The sequence below is a fragment of the Lethenteron reissneri genome, chromosome 64, assembly GCF_015708825.2.
Source record: "Lethenteron reissneri isolate LAM-NWPU_2019-01 chromosome 64, ASM1570882v1, whole genome shotgun sequence".
NCBI lineage: Eukaryota > Metazoa > Chordata > Hyperoartia > Petromyzontiformes > Petromyzontidae > Lethenteron > Lethenteron reissneri.
The window spans coordinates 1,051,449-1,073,354 of NC_083842.1; the positions used below are offsets into that span (position 1 = coordinate 1,051,449).

General features: G+C 42.5%; 1 protein-coding gene across 4 annotated transcripts in view; it reads left to right on the forward strand.

Annotated features, from left to right (window-relative positions):
- LOC133359160 (uncharacterized) overlaps positions 1 to 21,906 on the forward strand; it is a 195,292-nt gene that overhangs the window by 132,004 nt on the left and 41,382 nt on the right. For 3 of the 4 annotated variants that reach the window (XR_009757154.1, XM_061577563.1, XM_061577564.1), the window contains exons 24-30: positions 3,002 to 3,038; positions 6,093 to 6,159; positions 8,644 to 8,759; positions 11,584 to 11,694; positions 12,429 to 12,551; positions 14,655 to 14,772; positions 21,526 to 21,701. Coding sequence is in view for 3 of the 4 variants with exons in the window: in XM_061577563.1 (XP_061433547.1) it covers positions 3,002 to 3,038; positions 6,093 to 6,159; positions 8,644 to 8,759; positions 11,584 to 11,694; positions 12,429 to 12,551; positions 14,655 to 14,772; positions 21,526 to 21,701 (748 nt within the window). In the remaining variant the exon portion in view is untranslated. The remainder of the gene's footprint in view (positions 1 to 3,001; positions 3,039 to 6,092; positions 6,160 to 8,643; positions 8,760 to 11,583; positions 11,695 to 12,428; positions 12,552 to 14,654; positions 14,773 to 21,525; positions 21,702 to 21,906) is intronic. The other variant, XM_061577565.1, reaches the window with a different exon arrangement.

The window sequence follows — 21,906 nt, forward strand, 5'->3', positions numbered from 1 at the left end:
GAGAACACGGACTAGGAACAAGGAATGAACGAGGCGACAGACTGGTTCAATTCTGCCAAGAAGAACGTTTCAGTATTGCTAACACGTGGTTCCAATTACCACCTCGACGACTGTACACGTGGACCTCGCCGCAAGACTCCGACAACAACATCGTCAGGAACCAATTCGATTATATCCTAATTAACATCAGGTTTAAGTCCAGTGTGATTACAGCAAAAACCTACCCTGGAGCCGATATATCGTCAGATCATAACCCAGTAACAGCTACAATAAGACTCAAATTGCGATCAATACAATGTACAAAGACGAGACGAGCAGACCTGGAGAAACTGAAGAACAGCGCCGATAAAAGACAAGTACAGCAACATCTCAACGATAGCATCCGCTCAATAACAACAGAAACAGCAGATGTTCAGGAGTACTGGCGCTCGTTCAAACAATGCATCACAGAAACAACAGAAGTCATGCTGGGACATCAGCCACCGAAAAAGAAACAACGATGGATGACACATTATATTCTCGATTTAATGAGCAAACGAAGAATGTACAAAAATAACGACTTGGAGAAGTACAAACAAATGCAACAGAAGATCAGAGAAGCAATCCGACAGGCAAAAGAAAAGTGGATGGAAGAACAATGCGCCAAGATTGAAGAACTAATTAAAAAACATGACAATTTTACTCTGCACAAGAAGCTCAAAGAAGCTGGTAACATCTACAGACCAGCCCCAACAGCTACCTTGTATGCGGACAATAACCAACCAATCCTAAATAAACAAGAAAAAATGGACACCTGGACAAACTATATACACAAGCTCTATGGCGCCACGAGAACACCTGCAGAAAAAGACCAACAGATGTCGAAAGACGCTCTACACATTTTAACATCAGAAGTAGAACATGCAATCAAAACAGCTAAGTCAGGCAAATCGTGCGGGCCCGACACAATCCATGTAGAATTGCTCAAACTATTAGACAGCAACAACATACGACAACTGACTAATTGGTACAATCAAATATACAATGGCAATAAAATTCCATCCGACTGGCTACAATCCATCTTTGTGGCCATACCAAAGAAAGCAACAAGCCGGAAATGCGAGGACTACAGACTGATAAGCTTGATGAGCCACGTGCTGAAAGTCTTCCTGAAGGTGATCCAACAGCGCATACGCTCCACATGCGAAAATGCATTGAAGAACACACAGTTTGGCTTCTGTAAAGGACTAGGCACAAGAGAAGCAATCTTCTGTCTACAGATACTACTACAGCGATGCTACGAACATCAGAAAGAAGTGTACATCTGCTTCATAGTTTACGAGAAAGCCTTTGACTCAGTCGACCACGACCGACTAGCAGCTCTATTAAAACAACTGGGACTAGATAAAGACGACATCAACTTCATCATTGCTCTTTATTGGAAGCAAACAGCCCAACTCCGATATGACAACGAATTGACAGACCCAACACCAATACAAAAAGGTGTACGACAGGGCTGCCCACTTTCACCCAGTCTTTTCAACATCTACTCGGAGCAGATTTTTGATCGAACACTAGCAGATAAAAACATTGGTATTAAAGTCAATGGACAATACATCAACAACATCAGGTATGCTGACGACACTGCACTGCTGGCCGATTCAGAACAAGACCTACAACAAATCTTGGACGAGGTTGCCACAGAGAGTCCGATATGGGGCTTACGAATTAATAAAAAGAAAACAAAGGTTATGAAGGTCAGCCGAACTACAAGCGAAATAACAATCAAGCTGGGCAGCGAAAAATTGGAACAAGTACACTGATTTAAATACCTTGGTGTAATCATTGACGATCAGTTGAACCATGAAGTCGAAATCAAGAGCAGAATTGAACAAGCAAGGCAAGCATTTATTAAATGGAAAACACTCCTTGCAGACCGCAACTTGAGTACATCACTGAAACTGCGCACACTGAAATGCTACATCTGGTCAATTTTGCTGTACGGAGTAGAGACGTGGACACTGACAACAACAGCAACAAAAAGGCTCGAAGCTTTCGAGATGTGGCTGTATCGAAGAATGCTGAAAATCCCATGGACAGCCAAAACCACCAATACACAAGTTATGCAAGATATGGGCACTGACAGGCAACTGCTGAAGACCATCATTAGCAGGAAGTGTTACTACCTAGGCCACATTGCCCGAAACGACCACAAATACCAGCTATTAAAGCAAATCCTGGAAGGAAAAATCGAAGGGAAAAAACGACCAGGACGGCCAAAAACGACATGGCTTAGTAACATCAAAACATGGCTACAATTAACAACAGCACAAACTCTACACGCCGTGCTAGACCGGGACCAATATCATCGTGAAGTCGCACACGCCGTTAGGCAGCACTAAAGAAGAAGAATGCCATACTTGGATTTACCTACCTGTAAAAGCACAGTAATGGCATTTACAGCTTGGGGCAATAGGCCTTGGAAAATATATTGCTCCTCCAATGATACTTATACTCCCCAAATTAATAATATTAAATGCAGCAATTACCTTTGTATACTATAATTTATCTCCAATGTATAATACGTCTTCCCTCAAAGACTGCTTAAATTTAAATCCACGAGCATCCATCTGCCTACAGTCTGATTAAGGGGCATTGTATACGTTATAATTGTTTTGTATAATTATAGTTTCATGACCTAAAAGAGCTGCCTAGTAAGGTGAAAGGGTAAGGAGAACATTAACCTCACCGATGGCCACATCTGCACAATGACCCCAGGGATCCTTAAAGATCAGGGGTTCCTGTGCAGTTGCACTGCTCACATGTGCCTTGATCTGAGCGTCTCACCAGATATGCACCTCCTTTATACTGTGGGTCCCTCAGCAGACAGAGTAACTCCATGTGACCTTTCACTTACCAATAATTGCTCAATTCAGTCGTAAATTCATGGATTATAATATGTATACAATTTGTGCATTGAAAATGTGCTCTTCATTTTATCTTCTATTCTTTAAATCTACAGACTGAAGAAGAAATAAATGAAGAAAAAAAAGAAAAAGGTACACATTGTCTTTGTCTATTAAACAACAACAATGATTACTACACTGCTTGTCTACCCAGGAAAGCCTCACCAAGTCTCGTGACTCTTTTTCGATTGGGAGCAGTGATTGCCAAGTATATTCCGGTTTGATTAAGTTTAATCACAACATAAGTACGAACCATAGCAACAAACGAATGGTGGGTTTTCATGTTATACTCTATAGTAAAAAGTTCCTAGACAGATGCCAGAGTGGTTAAATAATTACAAGTTTATAGTTGAATTCCTAGTTGGGGTTGACTTGGCTACATAGCCATTTGGGGTCAATAAAATGAGTGCCACATCATTGTAATTCATTAGACGCCACCTTGTGTAAAGACAAGCCCTCACCATGGGGCCATCGATGTGGACAAGCCTCATTATATGCTCAGTTCAGTGTAACTTGAGGGATGTCTCGATTAATTTCAACGAATTGTTGGTTACAGGTTTGCAGTGGAATTCAGTATATGTATATACAGTATGTAAATCACGGACAGTTATTTAAGGTGCACTGAAATCAAATATATGATAGAAATATGAGGATGAGATCAGGTGTAAAGTGTTTTTAGAAAACTGAACTTGATAATGAAAAGCAACATACCAGTGTGCCTCAAGAAGAATGTGGTTAACCAGTGTGTACTACCTGGGGTAATATGTGGCAGAAACATTTACATTGGCAAAATGGAATAAAGACTGAAAAATATGCAGATAATTTATGGAGAGTTGTATGCTTAGAATTAAACTGAGAGGCAACATGATAAACTCATAGATTATAAAATATGCACACATTAGATACTTCATGTTGACTGTCCAGAAAAGTGAATGGTTTTGAGCAGGATACATCACCAGAATGGATGATAGAGTGGCAGCCTAAGGAGGGAACACACTGAGAGATTATCCGCAATGGAGATTGAGGGATGAAATTGGCTCCTGTGCAGGCGCGAGAGATGGAGGCGGCTTTGGGAAGTCTTCATCCAGAAGTAAATTGAATGATGATGATCTTAGGATTATGGAAAAATCATGGATTGGCATGACCCCATCAATATTATGAGTTGTGCAAAAGAGGGCTGAAGATAAAAAGAATGTCAACGTGTACAGAATGTGTATGTTGGTGTTGGTGAGGTCTGGAGGAAGTATTCTGGACCGTTTGGAGTTTGGTGGTAAGCCATTAACTGAGGTTGGCAAGGAGCACATTGTGGTAGTTGAACCGTAGCATAGTCCTGGAAAGGGTACTGGCAATGATGGGGTGAGGAAGTGATGGATACAGGAAATGTTGTGCACGTAGAGATAGGAGGCCGCGTGTTGAAAGATATGAGAGGAAAATGGCCGAAACGTCGTGAGAATTATTTTATGTTTTATTTTTATTATTTTTATTATTTTATTACTTCCCTTCTACGTGACTTTACCGAAAGAACCAAGAAGATGAATCCCTGCAGTCACGAAAGCTTTAAATCGAAATTTACTCTTAGGTTCTTTCGGTAAAGTCACGTAGGTAGAAAAAAATATATCACGACGTTTCAATCCCAACACAAGCGGTCGTCCTCAGGCAGAAACAATAATCCAGCAGTAGAACTGCTGAACCAGCGAGAGAGCTGTTACAACAAGGTTATATATGTGACGATGGGCAAGCAAGCGGGGTCTGAGCTGGAAAGGAATTCCATCCCCGGATGCAAGCACGTCAGTTGTGTTAATGGGGGAGATTAGCACGATATTGATGGGAGAGATTAGGCAGGGAGATTAGGGGGATTAGCAAGTTAACGTCATGTCTATGTGTAACACAAGCTGCAGCGCTGCCAACTGCGCTGTGAGGCAAGCGCGTCTACGAAAGAGAGCCACCGCAACGGTGGTCGCATCAGTGAGACACAGCCAGAACCATCGACACACCGAGGCTAAGGGAGCAGAGGTGGCCATGTTAGTGAGACCCCAGCCCGTTAATGCAGAGGCACCTAACAGGGCAATGCAACTCAGAGAGTCAGAGATAACAGCCAAACGCAGGGAAGAATGGAAGCGCCACAATCAAGATTTGTATTGGAATTTACAAAAACACATGTTTTTTAAGCACATTGGCATTAGCATTGTATGAGTTATGTTAAAGTATGTTCTTGATTGTTGCTGCATTAGGATGGAATTTGTCACTTATAGATGTTCATTGTATCCTAAAATATTATATTGCAGAACTATATCAAGGGCATATATATATATATATGCTGTTAATTAATTAATTAATTGGTTCCGGTTTTTTTAAAGCATTATACATTTCCATAATAAAGATCGATTTTACAAATAACCTTATATTGAATCAATGACAAGTATCCAAATGACAAAGTGAATGGGAAATCGTGTTACGTTTTTGCAGCATGATGCGAAGAAGACACACATTTGAATTGCATTATTAATTTGAATAATAATTATATTGAGAAAATTATAATTAGATATTTTATTATTACTGTAATACAGTGCATAGCATTATACAATAACATTTACTTTATGTATCAATATTTGCTATGAATTAAAGACTGAGGTGTGAGTACATTGCAATAGCCCTAAGGTTTGATTTAGTCACCGAGAATGTTTATAATATGAATGTGCCACATAAATCCCCAGATATTGATACATATGCATTAGCACTTATTTTGTGTGTGTTTAGTTTGTTGTCCTTTCCTGCACCTCTTATTAGCACGGTTGGCTACATAGGGTGCGAAAGAAGTTCAACATACATACATGCCTCCTCTCCATTAGCACATACCAGATATACATCAGTGGAATACCATGCACTACAAAGTACTGATAAGTTTTGTTCCATGATGGAAGCTTGGGTGCCACCAATGTCAGCCCAAAGATTATTATGCATTTGTAAATGAGCTTTCAGTTTGTGGGACCTGACAGAAAGTTGTCAGAAGAAACGTCAGTTTCCTCTGCTGCTTTTGCCAGCACATTATTTAGTGTGCTCTGCATCAGTTGCCAATCGTACTTTCTCACCGAACATTCTGTATTCTGCTGTCAGCTGCCTAACAGCTACCTTTTTCAATATCTGCAGAAAATAATTTGGAGATGAAAGTGAAGACTGTTGAAAGAATGATAGAAAATACGATCAGCGTGACCAGGTGAGAACTTGCCCTCTGGTGCAGAGTAAGTAGGACGTCACCCTGCTTGCTATTGCAGTTTAAATGACTTTATGTCGTGTACATTCATCTGGGAATTGTTTATCTATTTCTTCCCAACACCTCTGACTTCGTTGTAATTGTTTTTTTTTATCTATGAGGTGTGGTCAGAGTTATAATGCAAGATGGTAAAGTATTAACATACTTGACTCATTACAATGATCTACTACATTGATTTGGTGCAAAAATGGGATTCAAAGTAAAGATCTCTTTGGACATGCGCCATACAGCCAGACTACAATAACACAAGGGACAGTTTCCAAGTTTCCTACAACTGTTATCATAGTGCAGCTGTGGTGTCATTAGAGAGGACTGTGGTGTCACTAGAGATGACTGTGGTGGTACAATCAAAGTTCATGCGACTTGGACCTCAAGGGAGCTTCGCGACAGGGTCAGACATCCATGCATGCACAGGCTATGCATTTATGTGTAGTGACATAAAAAGGGAGGGGCTGCTGGGGGCTCTGGGACCCTGGGCGGTCCAGACGCTTAAGCCTCTTGACGCCAGGCGTGGGTTCCTGGCCGGCCCAGGCGCTTAAGCCTCTTGGCGCCACCAACGGGGGGGGGCTGTGTGTGCTCTGTGGGATATCTGGGGGGCACACGGCCCCACCCCTCGTTGGGGACTAGGCATAAAAGGGGAGCTCCCTGGACGATCAGGGCCAGTCGTAGCTCAACACCCAAGACCAGCCATCTGAGGACCCTGGGACGCTGTGAGAGCCAGTGGTGGGACTCTGGAACTCCCGACTCTACGACCTTGTGAGGGCGAGTTCCAGAGCGTAGCCAGAGTAGTGTATCTAGGCTGTGTACCTAGGCTCTGTACCTGGGATAAGTTACAGAGTATCAGGACTGTTGGACTGTTGGAGTGCTGTTGGATTGTAATTAAGAAGTTACCTCTACAAGTGTCTCCGGAACCCGTTACATATGTACTCAATTTCACTCCACCATAGTTATATGGGAGATATACAAGATAGATAGTGATAGAGCAAAGTTAAATATAGTGAACATAGAAGTATCCACAATAGATGAGATGCATTCATATGGGGTATGATAGAGATAATATTAGATGCATTCCAAAATACATAAAAGGTAGAATGTATTGGATAGTCAGATGATATATAAGATAACAAGAGATGTATTCAGACAACATGAGAGGAGAGAGATCTTAATCGCATGCAGATTTGATACCTGTAATTTGGTTAATTAACTTGGCTCAGGTAATATTCAGCTTTGCATTTTTGGCGAGATTCTAAATGTGAAAATGGCTGAATATCAGCCATGTTGGATTCACAGCAGAGGTGTGGACTCGAGTCATGTGACTTGGACTCGAGTCAGACTCGAGTCATGAATTTGATGACTTCAGACTCGACTTGGACTTGCATAACAATGACTTTGTCCCACCTCTGAGGTGTGGACTCGAGTCATGTGACTTGGACTCGAGTCAGACTCGAGTCATGAATTTGATGACTTCAGACTCGACTTGGACTTGCATAACAATGACTTTGTCCCACCTCTGAGGTGTGGACTCGAGTCATGTGACTTGGACTCGAGTCAGACTCGAGTCATGAATTTGATGACTTCAGACTCGACTTGGACTTGCATAACAATGACTTTGTCCCACCTCTGATTCACAGCACCCCTAATAGTGAATAATTAGACATCTCATTGTGTCTCCACATGAAGTAAAAGTCTGGACTTTCAGAGCAATATCTTCCAGGAGCATCTGTATAAACAAGAAGACTGTAGACTGGATTAGACCTTCAGGGTGTCATCAGCTGGCAGGCTTGTTAAATAATAAACACTGCTGGGTTGCCAGATATGATTGGTGAGTTATTTTTCTACATAATGCTGCCCTAATTGACAGAGGTGTGGACTCGAGTCATGTGACTTGGACTCGAGTCAGACTCGAGTCATGAATTTGATGACTTCAGACTCGACTTGGACTTGCATAACAATGACTTTGTCCCACCTCTGAGGTGTGGACTCGAGTCATGTGACTTGGACTCGAGTCAGACTCGAGTCATGAATTTGATTACTTCAGACTCGACTTGGACTTGCATAACAATGACTTTGTCCCACCTCTGCTAATTGACAAAAAAGTGGTACTTTATATAAATTCACTCCGTCTTATGGACAGAGAGCTCTTGCCAGCAACATCAGGTAACCAAGCACTTCTATTTTAATCAAACATGACTGCTGATGAGATCTTGAGGCCATACCTGGTTCAGAGTTTGATAACTTAAACAGATTGTGTTGGAAGTCCCATAGGTTGATGGATTATACAAATATTTAAAATTCACGTGGATAAATAAATGCAGATATGTTTATTCATTACTTTTTTTTATTAATTGCTCATGTACATTCATGTTTACAAAAATTAACAAATGTTTTGCAAAACATAATGCTGCATGTGGTTTGCTTTGTTCACAGCTTTGACGAATCTACAATCACAAGTCTAGAGTGCCTTCATGAAATGCTGTCAGCTGATGGTCCAGAGGAGGAGACTGCTGCTCTGCACCTGGCTTTCAAAGGGAATGGGGGCCCTGGTATGAATTGAATTGTACCACTTGTGGAAGGGTTAAACGTTTCCCTGGGTTTGAATGCAAGAGGGTTGCCAATTTGAACAACACCTTGTGGTCTAGTCGATGTTACTTCAGACTTGCCTGCTGTCATTCCATATGATATAAATCTTATGAGCAGAGGGATGTCTCATTGGCACCCTTATTATTTCAATGTTGGATGTTAAATTGAGATGGGACTTCATAATAAATAAGGCAAAGGAGAATATTATAAATTTGGCAATTTCTATCATATATTTTAAATTATTATACGTATCGTATGTCCTCGTTTAAGGCGGTAGATGCATTCCTGAAAGTTCCGCATGAAAAAAAAGCGCATTAAGCGAAAACAATTTCCCCATAAATGGAACAATAAAGTTTGGCGAGATACGATGAACAACGCACACACAGAAGGTGTAGGGACAATAACTGAGGGTACAGCACCGCATACTGTATAATTCAGCGTACTGTCAAAGACAAAGATCCCCATTATAGCCTGTAATAGATTGTGGGGGCAAGTACTGTTAGTAAGCACACAAAGGCTGGCACGGCACACCAGGGGGTGGGTAGCCAACACCATACCTTAGTGGATATGTTTATACATAGCACCAGGTACTCATTGAACCTAGGGGAGGCCCAGGACCAGTTCAGTTAATTGTCACTGCAGTTGACTGTGAGCAGGAAATGAACCCCGGTTACGCAGGTTCGTAGCGCAGCGCACTAAACACTGCACTACCGCTCCCCACACCACTCAGCCGCGTAGCTCAAGAAAGTAGTACGCCTTTGACAACTCAGAAACTGCATTATAATGTGCACGTTCCGCGTTGTGCGAAAAGTGTTCCCGGATGGAAGAACCGTGTTATTGAGAAAACGCATTGTGTGAACACCACACGTCAAGCAAGGACTTACCGTACTCATTATTTTTGTTGGTTTTCTTATAACATCATGATTAACAGGACATCGTTAAAATACTCGTTGAAGGTATTCTTATTTCTTTAAGCAGACGTGCCTCTGCTGAGACCTGCTCTGAGTTCATGACGTAGTTGCCTCAGACTGAGGCAACAGGTGCAGCTCTTCACACTGCTGTTGCCCCTTAGTGGAGGTGTAACAGACAACCTTTATGTGCAGTTGTGAGGGCAGCTGGGTGTGACTGCCGTTGATGAAGGTCGAAACTTTTTCAGATTTTCAGGCTGGGGCTGAAACTGGTTGGGTTTTTGTGCTATCCCTGTCCATCGCCTGGGCCAGCACTTCTCTTTTCAGAGACCTCAGAAACATGAACAACCACATCAGGGGATCTCAACTGGGGTTTGAGGAAGCATGGGGGTTGCGACAGGCTACCAGTGTCTTCGTGTACATGTCATACCTGTAAACTCATACGTTTTACTTGCATTATTGTACAAGGAAATTGAGTTTTCAGATCCACACGGCATACAGCCGTTTCAATACGGGCACATTTTTTTTTAGTTTCTCCCTTGTGATGGAACTTTGTCGGATGAACGTTGTGATTTATAAGGGTACGGGGTGACCAATACAGTTTGAATTGGTCTGTAATAAGGTAGGCACTGATAAGGGGTTGACAGGTATGACACGTACACTAAAATCCAGCAGAGTGTCTCTGTACTTTAGTACCATCTCTCCCTGCTGGTCAAGTAGCAAGCTGCTCTATATAATTTTCTTGCTTAAACACAAAGACTAATAACGCAGGGTGCAGTAACACGCAGTTGCAGCTCTTTTGGACGACTGCAAACACCAGAGGGGTGAGGACCCATGGTGCGGATCAGGGTTTCCCAAACTCCATTCCTCATTCTAGATTTGAAGCTTTCGTGACTGCAAGGATTCATATTCTTAGGTTTTTTCGGTAAAGTCACGTAGGTAAAACATCAAAATTAATAAAAAATAAAATAAAATAAAGATCACGACGTTTCGGAGGCAACACAAGTCTCCGTCATCAGGTGGGACCGTCACAGCCAGATTAGCTGCATCAAGTGAGGCAATGATTCAAGATGTAATCCCTTAAAAGCGAGTTGGGGGGGGGAGGAGAGGGGGGGGGGAGTTCATTAGAATGTGGTAGCCAATGAATGGAACGTATCCGGAGGGAGGGGGGCGGGGCCAAAAGGGTGGGCGACAGCGTGGAAGCGATTGTGCGCAAGAGACAAACTGCTGCACACGCCAACGAATTGGGCAGAGAGGGGGAGGGGGAGGCCTGAAACAATGACACAAAAGAACGGAAATGCCATTGTTTATACCAATGCTGGCTGAACAATGAAGAGATTACTGTTAAACACTCGGTAAAGTAAAGTAAAATAGTGCCTGTCAGATAAGATGGTTCAAAAAAGTGTAATTGAGTCTTTTTTGCGTGGTTAATAACATCTTTCCAATGATTACTAAGTTTGTACCCATTCCTCATGCCCCACCAAGGAACCTCTTCCTGAGTTTACTGACAAACCTAATTTCAAATACAAAATAAATTATTAATGCTGCACTTATCTGATACTTCCTAAACATGTATCCACTTAAGAGAGAATGCCATATCAAATTAAAATACAGAAAGTGTATGTGTTTATTTATCTGCTTGTGTGTGTATACCACATGTTGTGTATACCATGTATTCTTATAGACAGCTCTGGTTTAGCAACAGATGTATCACTCATAATCAGTCGAGCAGCATTATCTGTGTGAAGGCTGCCTGGCTTGTCTTTTGACATGGTGTCTCCCATAAAGGTTTTTCAAGTTATAATGTTTTTAATTCCAACTTGAGTAAATGTGGACTGTGCAGAAGTGTCTTAACCCAATTTCTGTTATTTATCTGCAGAGCTGCTCATTAAGATCATGGATTCTCCCAAACCTCGCGACTTAAGAATCCCACTTCTGGATCTCCTCACCAAGATCTCCAGTGCCATGGCGATTCATGATTCAGGGATGGGTAAGAGTTCGTTATTAGTTCTTGGTACTAAACTAAATGATGCAACATTACTATCCCATCTGCAAGTCACATACTCTGTCAAGGGTTAAATACCTTCTGTGAATGTAGTATATGACGAGCTGTTCAGTACAAATTTTGTATGGTAAGGTGTATGGTCCACAAAGTATATAAAAAATATATTTAGACCACATTGTATAAGGAAAGGTGTTAGAGCCCTCATATTGTGACTTAGAATCATGAATGTATGAATTTTGAGGCAGGTTGGTTAGGAATGCCTTGGGGATCATCGAGTGTCACAGTGAGAACTGCCACTCGTCACCTTCTGTTGACCGCTTTTTGTATAAAATCATAAGCAGAATATGGAAAGCAACGTTTGTGGGGGATAATAGCCATTTTATATACTTTTGAGGCATAAGAAATTAGAAAATAATACTACCCAGGAATAAACATGTTTTACATAGTGTGATATGAGTTGTCCCCTAGGAAATTATGTATCACACACTCTCATAGGGCCACCTGGCTGAATTAAGGTATATAATATACCTCAAAATGCAAGCCACACGTTTTTGTCATTATTTTCAAAGATAGTCATGCATACTAGGTATATCGGACACTTTCTTAATTATCTTTTAATGAATACGGTACGATATTTATTTTCTTAAGGGCTTACCACTAACACATATGCAAAAGAGACAGTGCCTATGAAACACTCATGTTTTTACTTCTCTGTTTAGTTGGTGGAGTTATCTTACTGAAGGCTGGGGACATTGCTGGAGATCCCACAGAGAAAACTGTGGAATGGCCCAAACACCAGGATGGCAACGTGTACATCCCATTCAACATCTCTATTGCTTTCAGTGAGTGCAAATCTATCACACTTGAGATTACATGATCTCACAAGGTTTTTTAGCTGAGTTATATTGCCGAGTTAGGATCGTATATATACCATGAGATTGCAAGTCTGAGTAGAAGGAGTGTCAAGCTCCATGTGGGCCTGTCAAAATTTTAATTCAGGAGTGCTCGCCTGTATATACCTAAGGGTGAAGCAATGATTGTTTTACTGTTCTGTCAAGCGGGCCACTTTCCCTTATGTCCAGTCATATTCACAACGTGCAAGTGTATAATGTTACGCACACAGGATGTCACGTGCATGTGACATTGCACACTCAAATTCCAATGAAATTGCCATGTGCAGTACATTGCAATCAATTCTTTAGTTTGCAGCGGCAGCGTCCACAATTCCGGGAGGCAAAATGAGGAAGAGTTTTTGGGATGAATGTCACACGGTGGCTTGTTTGGCTCCTTTGCAGAGATGATCCTTTTGTAAACATAGTATCGGTCAAAATAATACCTATGCTTATGTACCCTGGAGGCTTCTACAACCACTAGGCCTACTTAAATATTCTTAATAATGTATATGTTAAACATCCTGCTGCTATTTACTTTTTGAAAGATGCTTGTCATGAAATATAATCCGGTAATCAAAAGCAGTGCCAGGATGCCCACACACGAGGATTACGTTTAAACATTCTCCTTCACAAAATGCGTATGTTTAAAAATCAAAGTGGGCAATCCTTTGAATGAAGCAAGCGACTGGCTTGATTACTTGTGAGGGACATATGGATGGCAAAATGTGGGACGGCGGGGGTATGAAACGAACGAGAGAGATAATTAAATAAGATAGAGCAAACAAGATGGACAATGCAAAAGGCAGACCGATGAAGCGAGATACACGGCCCTGTGTGTGCGTGTCTGTGTTTGAAAGTTGTGGGGAACGGTAGTGCAGCGGTTAGTGCACTACACTATGAACCAGGGTACCTGAGTGCAATTCCCGCTCATGGCCAACACCTGTGATGATTATCTGAACCGGTCCTGGGCCTCCCCTAGGTCAATTCAGCCTCAAATGAGTACCTTGTGCGGTGTGTAAACATTGCCACTCGGGAGACAAAGGCGGCCGGGCCTGGTGTTGGCCACCGATCCCCTCGTGTGCCGTGCCGGCATTCATAGGTGCTCTCTAACAGCACTTGCCCCAATACGGGGGATCTTTGTCTTCGTGTGTTGGAATGTTATGGGTAGCGGTAGTTGAGTGGTTAGCGCTCTTTGCTACGAACCCAGCAACTCGAGTTTGATTTCTGCTCATGGCTAAAACCAGCTATTATTACCTGCACGAGTCCTGCACTTCTGCGAGGTCGACTCAGCCTTAAATAAGTGCCTGTTGTGGTTTTTCATGGTGCTGACCACCTTTTTTCCCGTCCCGGACATCATAGGTGCTAACTCACAGGACTTTCCCAAAATGTCTGTTGAGGCTATATGGAGGATCCTTGTATTTGTGTTGGAACGTACCATGCAGTGACTGACAAGCACTGTGCAGGTTGAATGTTCCTGATTACCAGTGCTGTAGTAGTATACAACCGGACAAGACTATGCACTCTGTGACTTAATGGACAATCAAGTAACCCTCGTGTGAGGAGCTGGTGGGGCGGGCCAAATGCATTTTTTGCAAATTGCTTGTGATTGTCTGGGGCTTACCGGATATTTCCCTGATACACAATGCCTTTCCCCCATTCTGGCTCTGTGGGAGGCGTTTAAATTGGCCAATGGGAAGCCGACACTTATCCTTTTTTCTAGATTTGAAGTTTTCGAGACTGCAAGGATTCGTATTTTTTGGTTCTTTCGGTAAAATCTTTACCGAAAGAACCAAAGAATAATTATCCTTTTGTTTGTTTCCTCGACCTACATGTTTCCTGCTTAGCGATTTTCATTCAATCGGTTCTATCTGAAGTGATTCAAAAGTTAAGTATAGTGACTTCAATTAGCCATTTATTTTGTACTTTACAAAAATTGTATAATATAAAAAAATTATGTTTCATCCCCTATAGCCCAGCCACCACTGTGTCATACTACTTTACATGTATTCAATTACATAAACTGGCTCAATACCATATTTTGTCTATTTATAGATTCTCGAGACAAGAATGAGATGGACGAAGCCTTCGGAGAATTCCAAGAGAAGACGTGTGTCCGCTTTGTTGCAAGAAAACAGGAGCTGGATTACATTAACTTCCAGGCACTGGGCGGGTGAGCACCGATCAATGTTCACACTTCATAATGGAGCTGGCTTCACAGTTCATAGGGCCTATGTGTTAGCCTTGTCAGAACACCGAGCCAACAATCGCGAAACGCTTTCTTTAGATATCACCTGAGAGCTCCACTGAAACTGTGCTTCTCCATTTCAAAGCTCTCTGATTTTCTCGACTGCACTCCCAACACAAAATGTTAAGGCCTCAACGAAGACTCCTTCTCCGCGTTCTTCTTAAATCGTGAACCTAAGTGTGCCAGCAGCCTTTACGGGCTTCTCCTCGACTCAGGTTTCCTTCTTACCTCACATTCATCAGCTCTCTAAGACCTCATATCTGTGCAACAACTCCCATGTACGTCAGTGGTTTGCCTTAAGTGGTGAAGTGGTAAACATAAGTGGGTAAACTGGGTTATGATTCACAAATGAGTGAATAAACTTAACTTGCCTTTAAATTTCGATTTAAAGCTTTCGTGACTGCAGGGATTCATCTTCTTGGTTCTTTCGGTAAAGTCACGTAGAAGGGAAGTAATAAAATAATAAAAATAAAACATAATAAAACAATTCTCACGACGTTTCGGCCACAACGCAAGCAGCCGTCCTCAGGTGAAAAAACCAGGTCCGTCGAGGCGACAGAGTCTGAATGAAACAGCACAAGAGCTTGGAGCATATATATAAGCTGGGCGCCTTGACAAAGGAATTTGCATATCAAGAGGAATTTAGCATATTTATGGGAAATGCAGGAATGTGATTAGTACTACATATGAATGTGCATTATGCAGGATTAACAGCATCAAAGGGAGCTGCAGGTACTGCTGCCGCTGCAGTTGCTGCTGCTGCTGCAGTTTCTGCTGCTGCTGCTGCAGTTTCTGCTGCTGCTGCTGCTGCAGTTTCTTCTGCTGCTGCAGTTTCTGCTGCTGCTGCAGTTTCTGCTGCTGCTGCAGTTTCTGCTGCTGCTGCTGCAGTTGCTGCTGCTGCAGTTGCTGCTGCTACTGCAGTTGCTGCCTTATCCATTTTAATATAACACTATGTATTATTTTACCCACCCTAATGTGTATCACACTGCTATATATTTACTATATAATTACGACACCATACATTACTCTGCACACTGCACCATGCCAGTGAGTGGAACACGGTCTGAAAGTCACCGTAAACGTGAACCCAATCAGTTAAGATCCGAAATGGTTTATTATGTCCTTCCAATGATTGCTAAGCCAGAATCCATCTTCTCGGTTAAAATTGTATCTGTGTTTGTATATGTGGATCGCCTCATGAACGAATCTCTCATGATAGCCAGATGGCTTGCAGAGAACCTCTGTCTTGGAGAAGTCAATGTCATGTGAGCCCACTGAATTGTAACAGTGATCTGCCACGGCTGAGGTGTTTGTCCTACCGTGTTTCAGGTCTGCTTTATGTTCACGGATGCGGTCCGAGACATGTCGTTTGGTTTCCCCAATGTAACTGCTACCACAGAGGCAACTTAGTTTGTAGACGCCAGGGTACTGTATGTCTGGAACCACATCTTTTACAGACGGTACCAGATCACGGATTTTATGTACTGTGTTGAATCGGACCTGAATCTTGTGTTTAATCAGGATTTTGGAGATCTTTTTTGTGACCCCAGCAATGTAGGGTAAGGTGATGGTCTTGAAAGGCTCCTCAACAGGATCCTTCTTGATGGTTGTAGTGATGGCTTTGCGGATTGTGTAGTCGGAGTAACCATTAGCCTTAAGAGCTTGGCGTACGTGTTTGAGTTCACTGCCAATGTGTTCCTGGTCGGAAATGCATTGGGCTCTATGATATAGAGTCTTGATGAGGGAATTCTTCTGGGATGGATGGTGGTGGGAATCCGGTTTTAGGTAAGCATCCGTATGGGTGGCTTTCCTGTAGACAGAGTGGCTCATTGAACCATCAGGTCTCCTTTTGATTAGGACATCCAAAAAGGGTAGCTTGCCATCTTTTTCGACTTCCATGGTGAATCTGATGGCTGGGTGTATGGAATTGATGTGGTCGAGAAATTGGTCTAGAGCAGGCCGGCCATGTGGCCAGATGACAAAAGTGTCATCTACGTACCTCTTCCATAAGGTCGGGCGTAGAGTGGCAATCTGGATGGCGTCCGTCTCAAATTTCTCCATGAAGAAGTTGGCTACAACCGGAGATAGTGGGGAGCCCATTGGGGTGCCCTCAGTTTGCTTGTAGAAAGTTCCATTCCAGGTGAAGTATGTATTGGTTAAGCAGTGTCTCACCAGGGGGGGTACCCCAGAATTCAGTCCTTGATGAACCAAGTCTTCAATGATTGCGATGGTGTCTGGTACAGGAACCTTGGTGAATAAGGAAACCACATCAAAACTGACAAGCAGGTCGTCTGGGGACAGGGCAATCCCCTTGATTGTCGATACCAGGTCAGTAGAGTTTAGTACCGCAGAGGTGGTTTTTCCAGTGAAAGGCCGTAGGATTTCAGACAAAAAACGAGCCAATTTATAGGTGGGGGAGTTGATAGTAGAGACAATGGGACGAAGAGGTGTATCTTCTTTATGTATCTTTGGCAAGCCGTATAATCTTGGTGGCCTGGCTGCAGAAGGTTTCAACGAGAACTGTTTGGTCTGATCAATTAATGCGGTTGAATCAGAAATGATTTTGTTGGTTTTAGTGACGAGGCTGTTGGTGGGGTCTCTTTTTATTTTTGTATAGCTGCCATCGTTGAGTAGTTCTTGAATTTTGTTGTTGTATTGACCGTTTTAACTAAACTTTGCAGTCACACCTAGACACATACCAGTTAATGATATAATTGCTCGAGTAGATGCAGCTCTCAAGGGCTTGAGTCACATCGCTGCAGACGTAGCAAGATCTGAAATCTCTGCAACCCTCAAAAACGCTAAGATGCCAGCTAGCAACATCAGCAAAGATGAGCGTTTTGAATTAGCTCAATTAAAAAAGAGGGATGACATTGTCATCCTCTCAGCCGACAAAGGCAATGCCACTGTCATCATGTACAAAATAGAATACAACAACAAAATTCAAGAACTACTCAACGATGGCAGCTATACAAAAATAAAAAGAGACCCCACCAACAGCCTCGTCACTAAAACCAACAAAATAATTTCTGATTCAACCGCATTAATTGATCAGACCAAACAGTTCTCGTTGAAACCTTCTGCAGCCAGGCCACCAAGATTATACGGCTTGCCAAAGATACATAAAGAAGATACACCTCTTCGTCCCATTGTCTCTACTATCAACTCCCCCACCTATAAATTGGCTCGTTTTTTGTCTGAAATCCTACGGCCTTTCACTGGAAAAACCACCTCTGCGGTACTAAACTCTACTGACCTGGTATCGACAATCAAGGGGATTGCCCTGTCCCCAGACGACCTGCTTGTCAGTTTTGATGTGGTTTCCTTATTCACCAAAGTTCCTGTACCAGACACCATCGCAATCATTGAAGACTTGGTTCATCAAGGACTGAATTCTGGGGTACCCCCCCTGGTGAGACTGCTTAACCAATACATACTTCACCTGGAATGGAACTTTCTACAAGCAAACTGAGGGCACCCCAATGGGCTCCTCACTATCTCCGGTTGTAGCCAACTTCTTCATGGAGAAATTTGAGACGGACGCCATCCAGACTGCCACCTTACGCCCGACCTTATGGAAGAGGTACGTAGATGACACTTTTGTCATCTGGCCACATGGCTGGCCTGCTCTAGACCAATTTCTCGACCACATCAATTCCATACACCCAGCCATCAGATTCACCATGGAAGTCGAAAAAGATGGCAAGCTACCCTTTTTGGATGTCCTAATCAAAAGGAGACCTGATGGCTCAATGAGCCACTCTGTCTACAGGAAAGCCACCCATACGGATGCTTACCTAAAACCGGATTCCCACCACCATCCATCCCAGAAGAATTCCCTCATCAAGACTCTATATCATAGAGCCCAATGCATTTCCGACCAGGAACACATTGGCAGTGAACTCAAACACGTACGCCAAGCTCTTAAGGCTAATGGTTACTCCGACTACACAATCCGCAAAGCCATCACTCCAACCATCAAGAAGGATCCTGTTGAAGAGCCTTTCAAGACCATCACCTTACCCTACATTGCTGGGGTCACAAAAAAGATCTCCAAAATCCTGATTAAACACAAGATCCAGGTCCGATTCAACACAGTACATAAAATCCGTGATCTGGTACCGTCTGTAAAAGATGTGGTTCCAGACATACAGTACCCTGGCGTCTACAAACTAAGTTGCCTCTGTGGTAGCAGTTACATTGGGGAAACCAAACGACATGTCTCGGACCGCATCCGTGAACATAAAGCAGACCTGAAACACGGTAGGACAAACACCTCAGCCGTGGCAGATCACTGTTACAATTCAGTGGGCTCACATGACATTGACTTCTCCAAGACAGAGGTTCTCTGCAAGCCATCTGGCTATCATGAGAGATTCGTTCATGAGGCGATCCACATATACAAACACAGAGACAATTTTAACCGAGAAGATGGATTCTGGCTTAGCAATCATTGGAAGGACGTAATAAACCATTTCGGATCTTAACTGATTGGGTTCACGTTTACGGTGACTTTCAGACCGCGTTCCACTCACTGGCATGGTGCAGTGTGCAGAGTAATGTATGGTGTCGTAATTATATAGTAAATATATAGCAGTGTGATACACATTAGGGTGGGTAAAATAATACATAGTGTTATATTAAAATGGATAAGGCAGCAACTGCAGTAGCAGCAGCAACTGCAGCAGCAGCAACTGCAGCAGCAGCAGAAACTGCAGCGGCAGCAGAAACTGCAGCGGCAGCAGAAACTGCAGCGGCAGCAGAAACTGCAGCGGCAGCAGCAACTGCAGCGGCAGCAGTACCTGCAGCTCCCTTTGATGCTGTTAATCCTGCATAATGCACATGCATATGTAGTACTAATCACATTCCTGCATTTCCCATAAATATGCTAAATTCCTCTTGATATGCAAATTCCTTTGTCAAGGCGCCCAGCTTATATATATGCTTCAAGCTCTTGTGCTGTTTCATTCAGACTCTGTCGCCTCGACGGACCTGGTTTTTTCACCTGAGGACGGCTGCTTGCGTTGTGGCTGAAACGTCGTGAGAATTGTTTTATTATATTTTATTTTTATTATTTTATTACTTCCCTTCTACGTGACTTTACCGAAAGAACCAAGAAGGTTAACTTGCCTTTGTTTACCATCCACTGCACTACTGTCTCAACAATGTCTCATGTATGTGACTTGGCCCTTTTTTATTGGATTAACAAACTTAAAACTGTGCCTTGACCGTGAAGAACATGATCTAGGTTTTACTAATATTGTAAATAAATAAATTTACCTTAACATTGGTTTGTCTAGTCTTCATTTTTTGCATCTGTCTCTTAGTGCTGATCATGTATGATAGCACATAAAAACTGAACAGTTTCCTTTTGCTGAATATATATGTTTGAAGGTGATCTCTGCTGCGATACAAAAGTTGAGTCAATTTATTTTACTTTGTTCAAAAATGACAAAGCAAATTATTTTTCCCTTTCAAAAGTAAGATCTTGTTTATCAGACTTTATCAAATGTTTTTGATCTTCATTGACCTCACGAAAATATAGATAAGCGCTATATCCTTGGTTCATTCATCACTTAGATTACTTTAATCAACAGAGAAACGAAACCTGAACCCTAGCATGAACAAATCTAAATAGGTGCAAGTGCTAAATTGCAATAGATAAGCTTTTTCATTACTTAAAATACATTTTCATTGAGTTACAGTTCTAAATGCATTGATCACAGATTTAATTAAATCATCAGTACATTTAGAATTCACACCATTCTTATAGCAGATATAGTCTGCTTCCCCTACGTCGACTCAGCCTCAAATGAGTACCTGGTGCGATGTATAAACATCGCCACTCAGGAGACAGAGGTTGCTGGGTGTGCTGCTGACCCCCCACCCCCTCTTGTGCCGTGCCGGCCTTCACAAGTGCTCACGAATAGCATTTGCCCCAACATTCTGTTCAGGCTATACGGGGGATCTTTGTTTTTTTTTGGGCTGATTCTGTTATGTTCAGTCTGTGCGAGTGTCTCCCCACCACGCTCTTACACTTAGATGCGGCGTCTGAATATTCATGAGCACACCACACATAAATAAACAAGAGCATGCTCCATGTCGCATCATTTTTGTTAAAAGTTTTTTCAAACATTAAATAACCATATAAAGTACATAGCAAACACACAACAGATAAGACAGCTCGTAATGCAACAAACCAGAATAAGAAGTAAAAACAAACATGGAATAAAATGATCATCTGACTGCTTATGAATTGGATGATTAGTTAAAGTGGGCTTGGACTTGGCCAGTTCCGTGAGATGGCACTGCTGTAATGTAACACTCTCGGCTCTTAAACAGGCATTGTTTCACTTTGAACTAGCTTACAGTAGTGGTGTGAACAGGGGCTGTTTTTACGTGCAAAAATAACATTGTAACTGGTATTGCCCAAATATTCCATTGCTGAAAAATAATGTGCCAGTTATTCAATTGAGGTGACTATACACAGCAACATTGCCTCCTGCTGTTAAAATTTGGCAGGACCTTCCTGATCTGAGTATTGATACTCAACGAGGTTTTCCTTGGTAAACAAGTTTAACAATAACAATTGATGCAGTGTAATGAATATCTGCATGTTTGGGATGGCCACGTGTGCCAGAATGTTTGATTGACTCATCCCGGGTACTGTGTGAGCAGGAGCTGGTCGTTCCTGGGCAAGAAGGGAGGGGCTCAGTCCGTGTCCCTGGAGCCCGGGAAGGTGGACAGGGGCACGGTTCTGCACGAGTTGATGCACGCGCTCGGCTTCCACCACGAGCACTGCCGCAGCGATCGCGATGACCACGTCCACATCCATGAGGACAACATCAAGGAGAGTGCGTTGTTTATCTTTAACATGTTTATAAGGAGCAGTATTTTATTTCATGAACTGATGTTTATATGTTTACGTAGATGCACCACATTTGAGGATTCATTTACATGGGTTAAGTTACATACATTTTATAAGGATAAAAAAAGGTCAGTTGAGCAGTGAACTCAGTAGCCTGCAGGTAGGCATTTAGTGATTGTGCGAGGGATTTA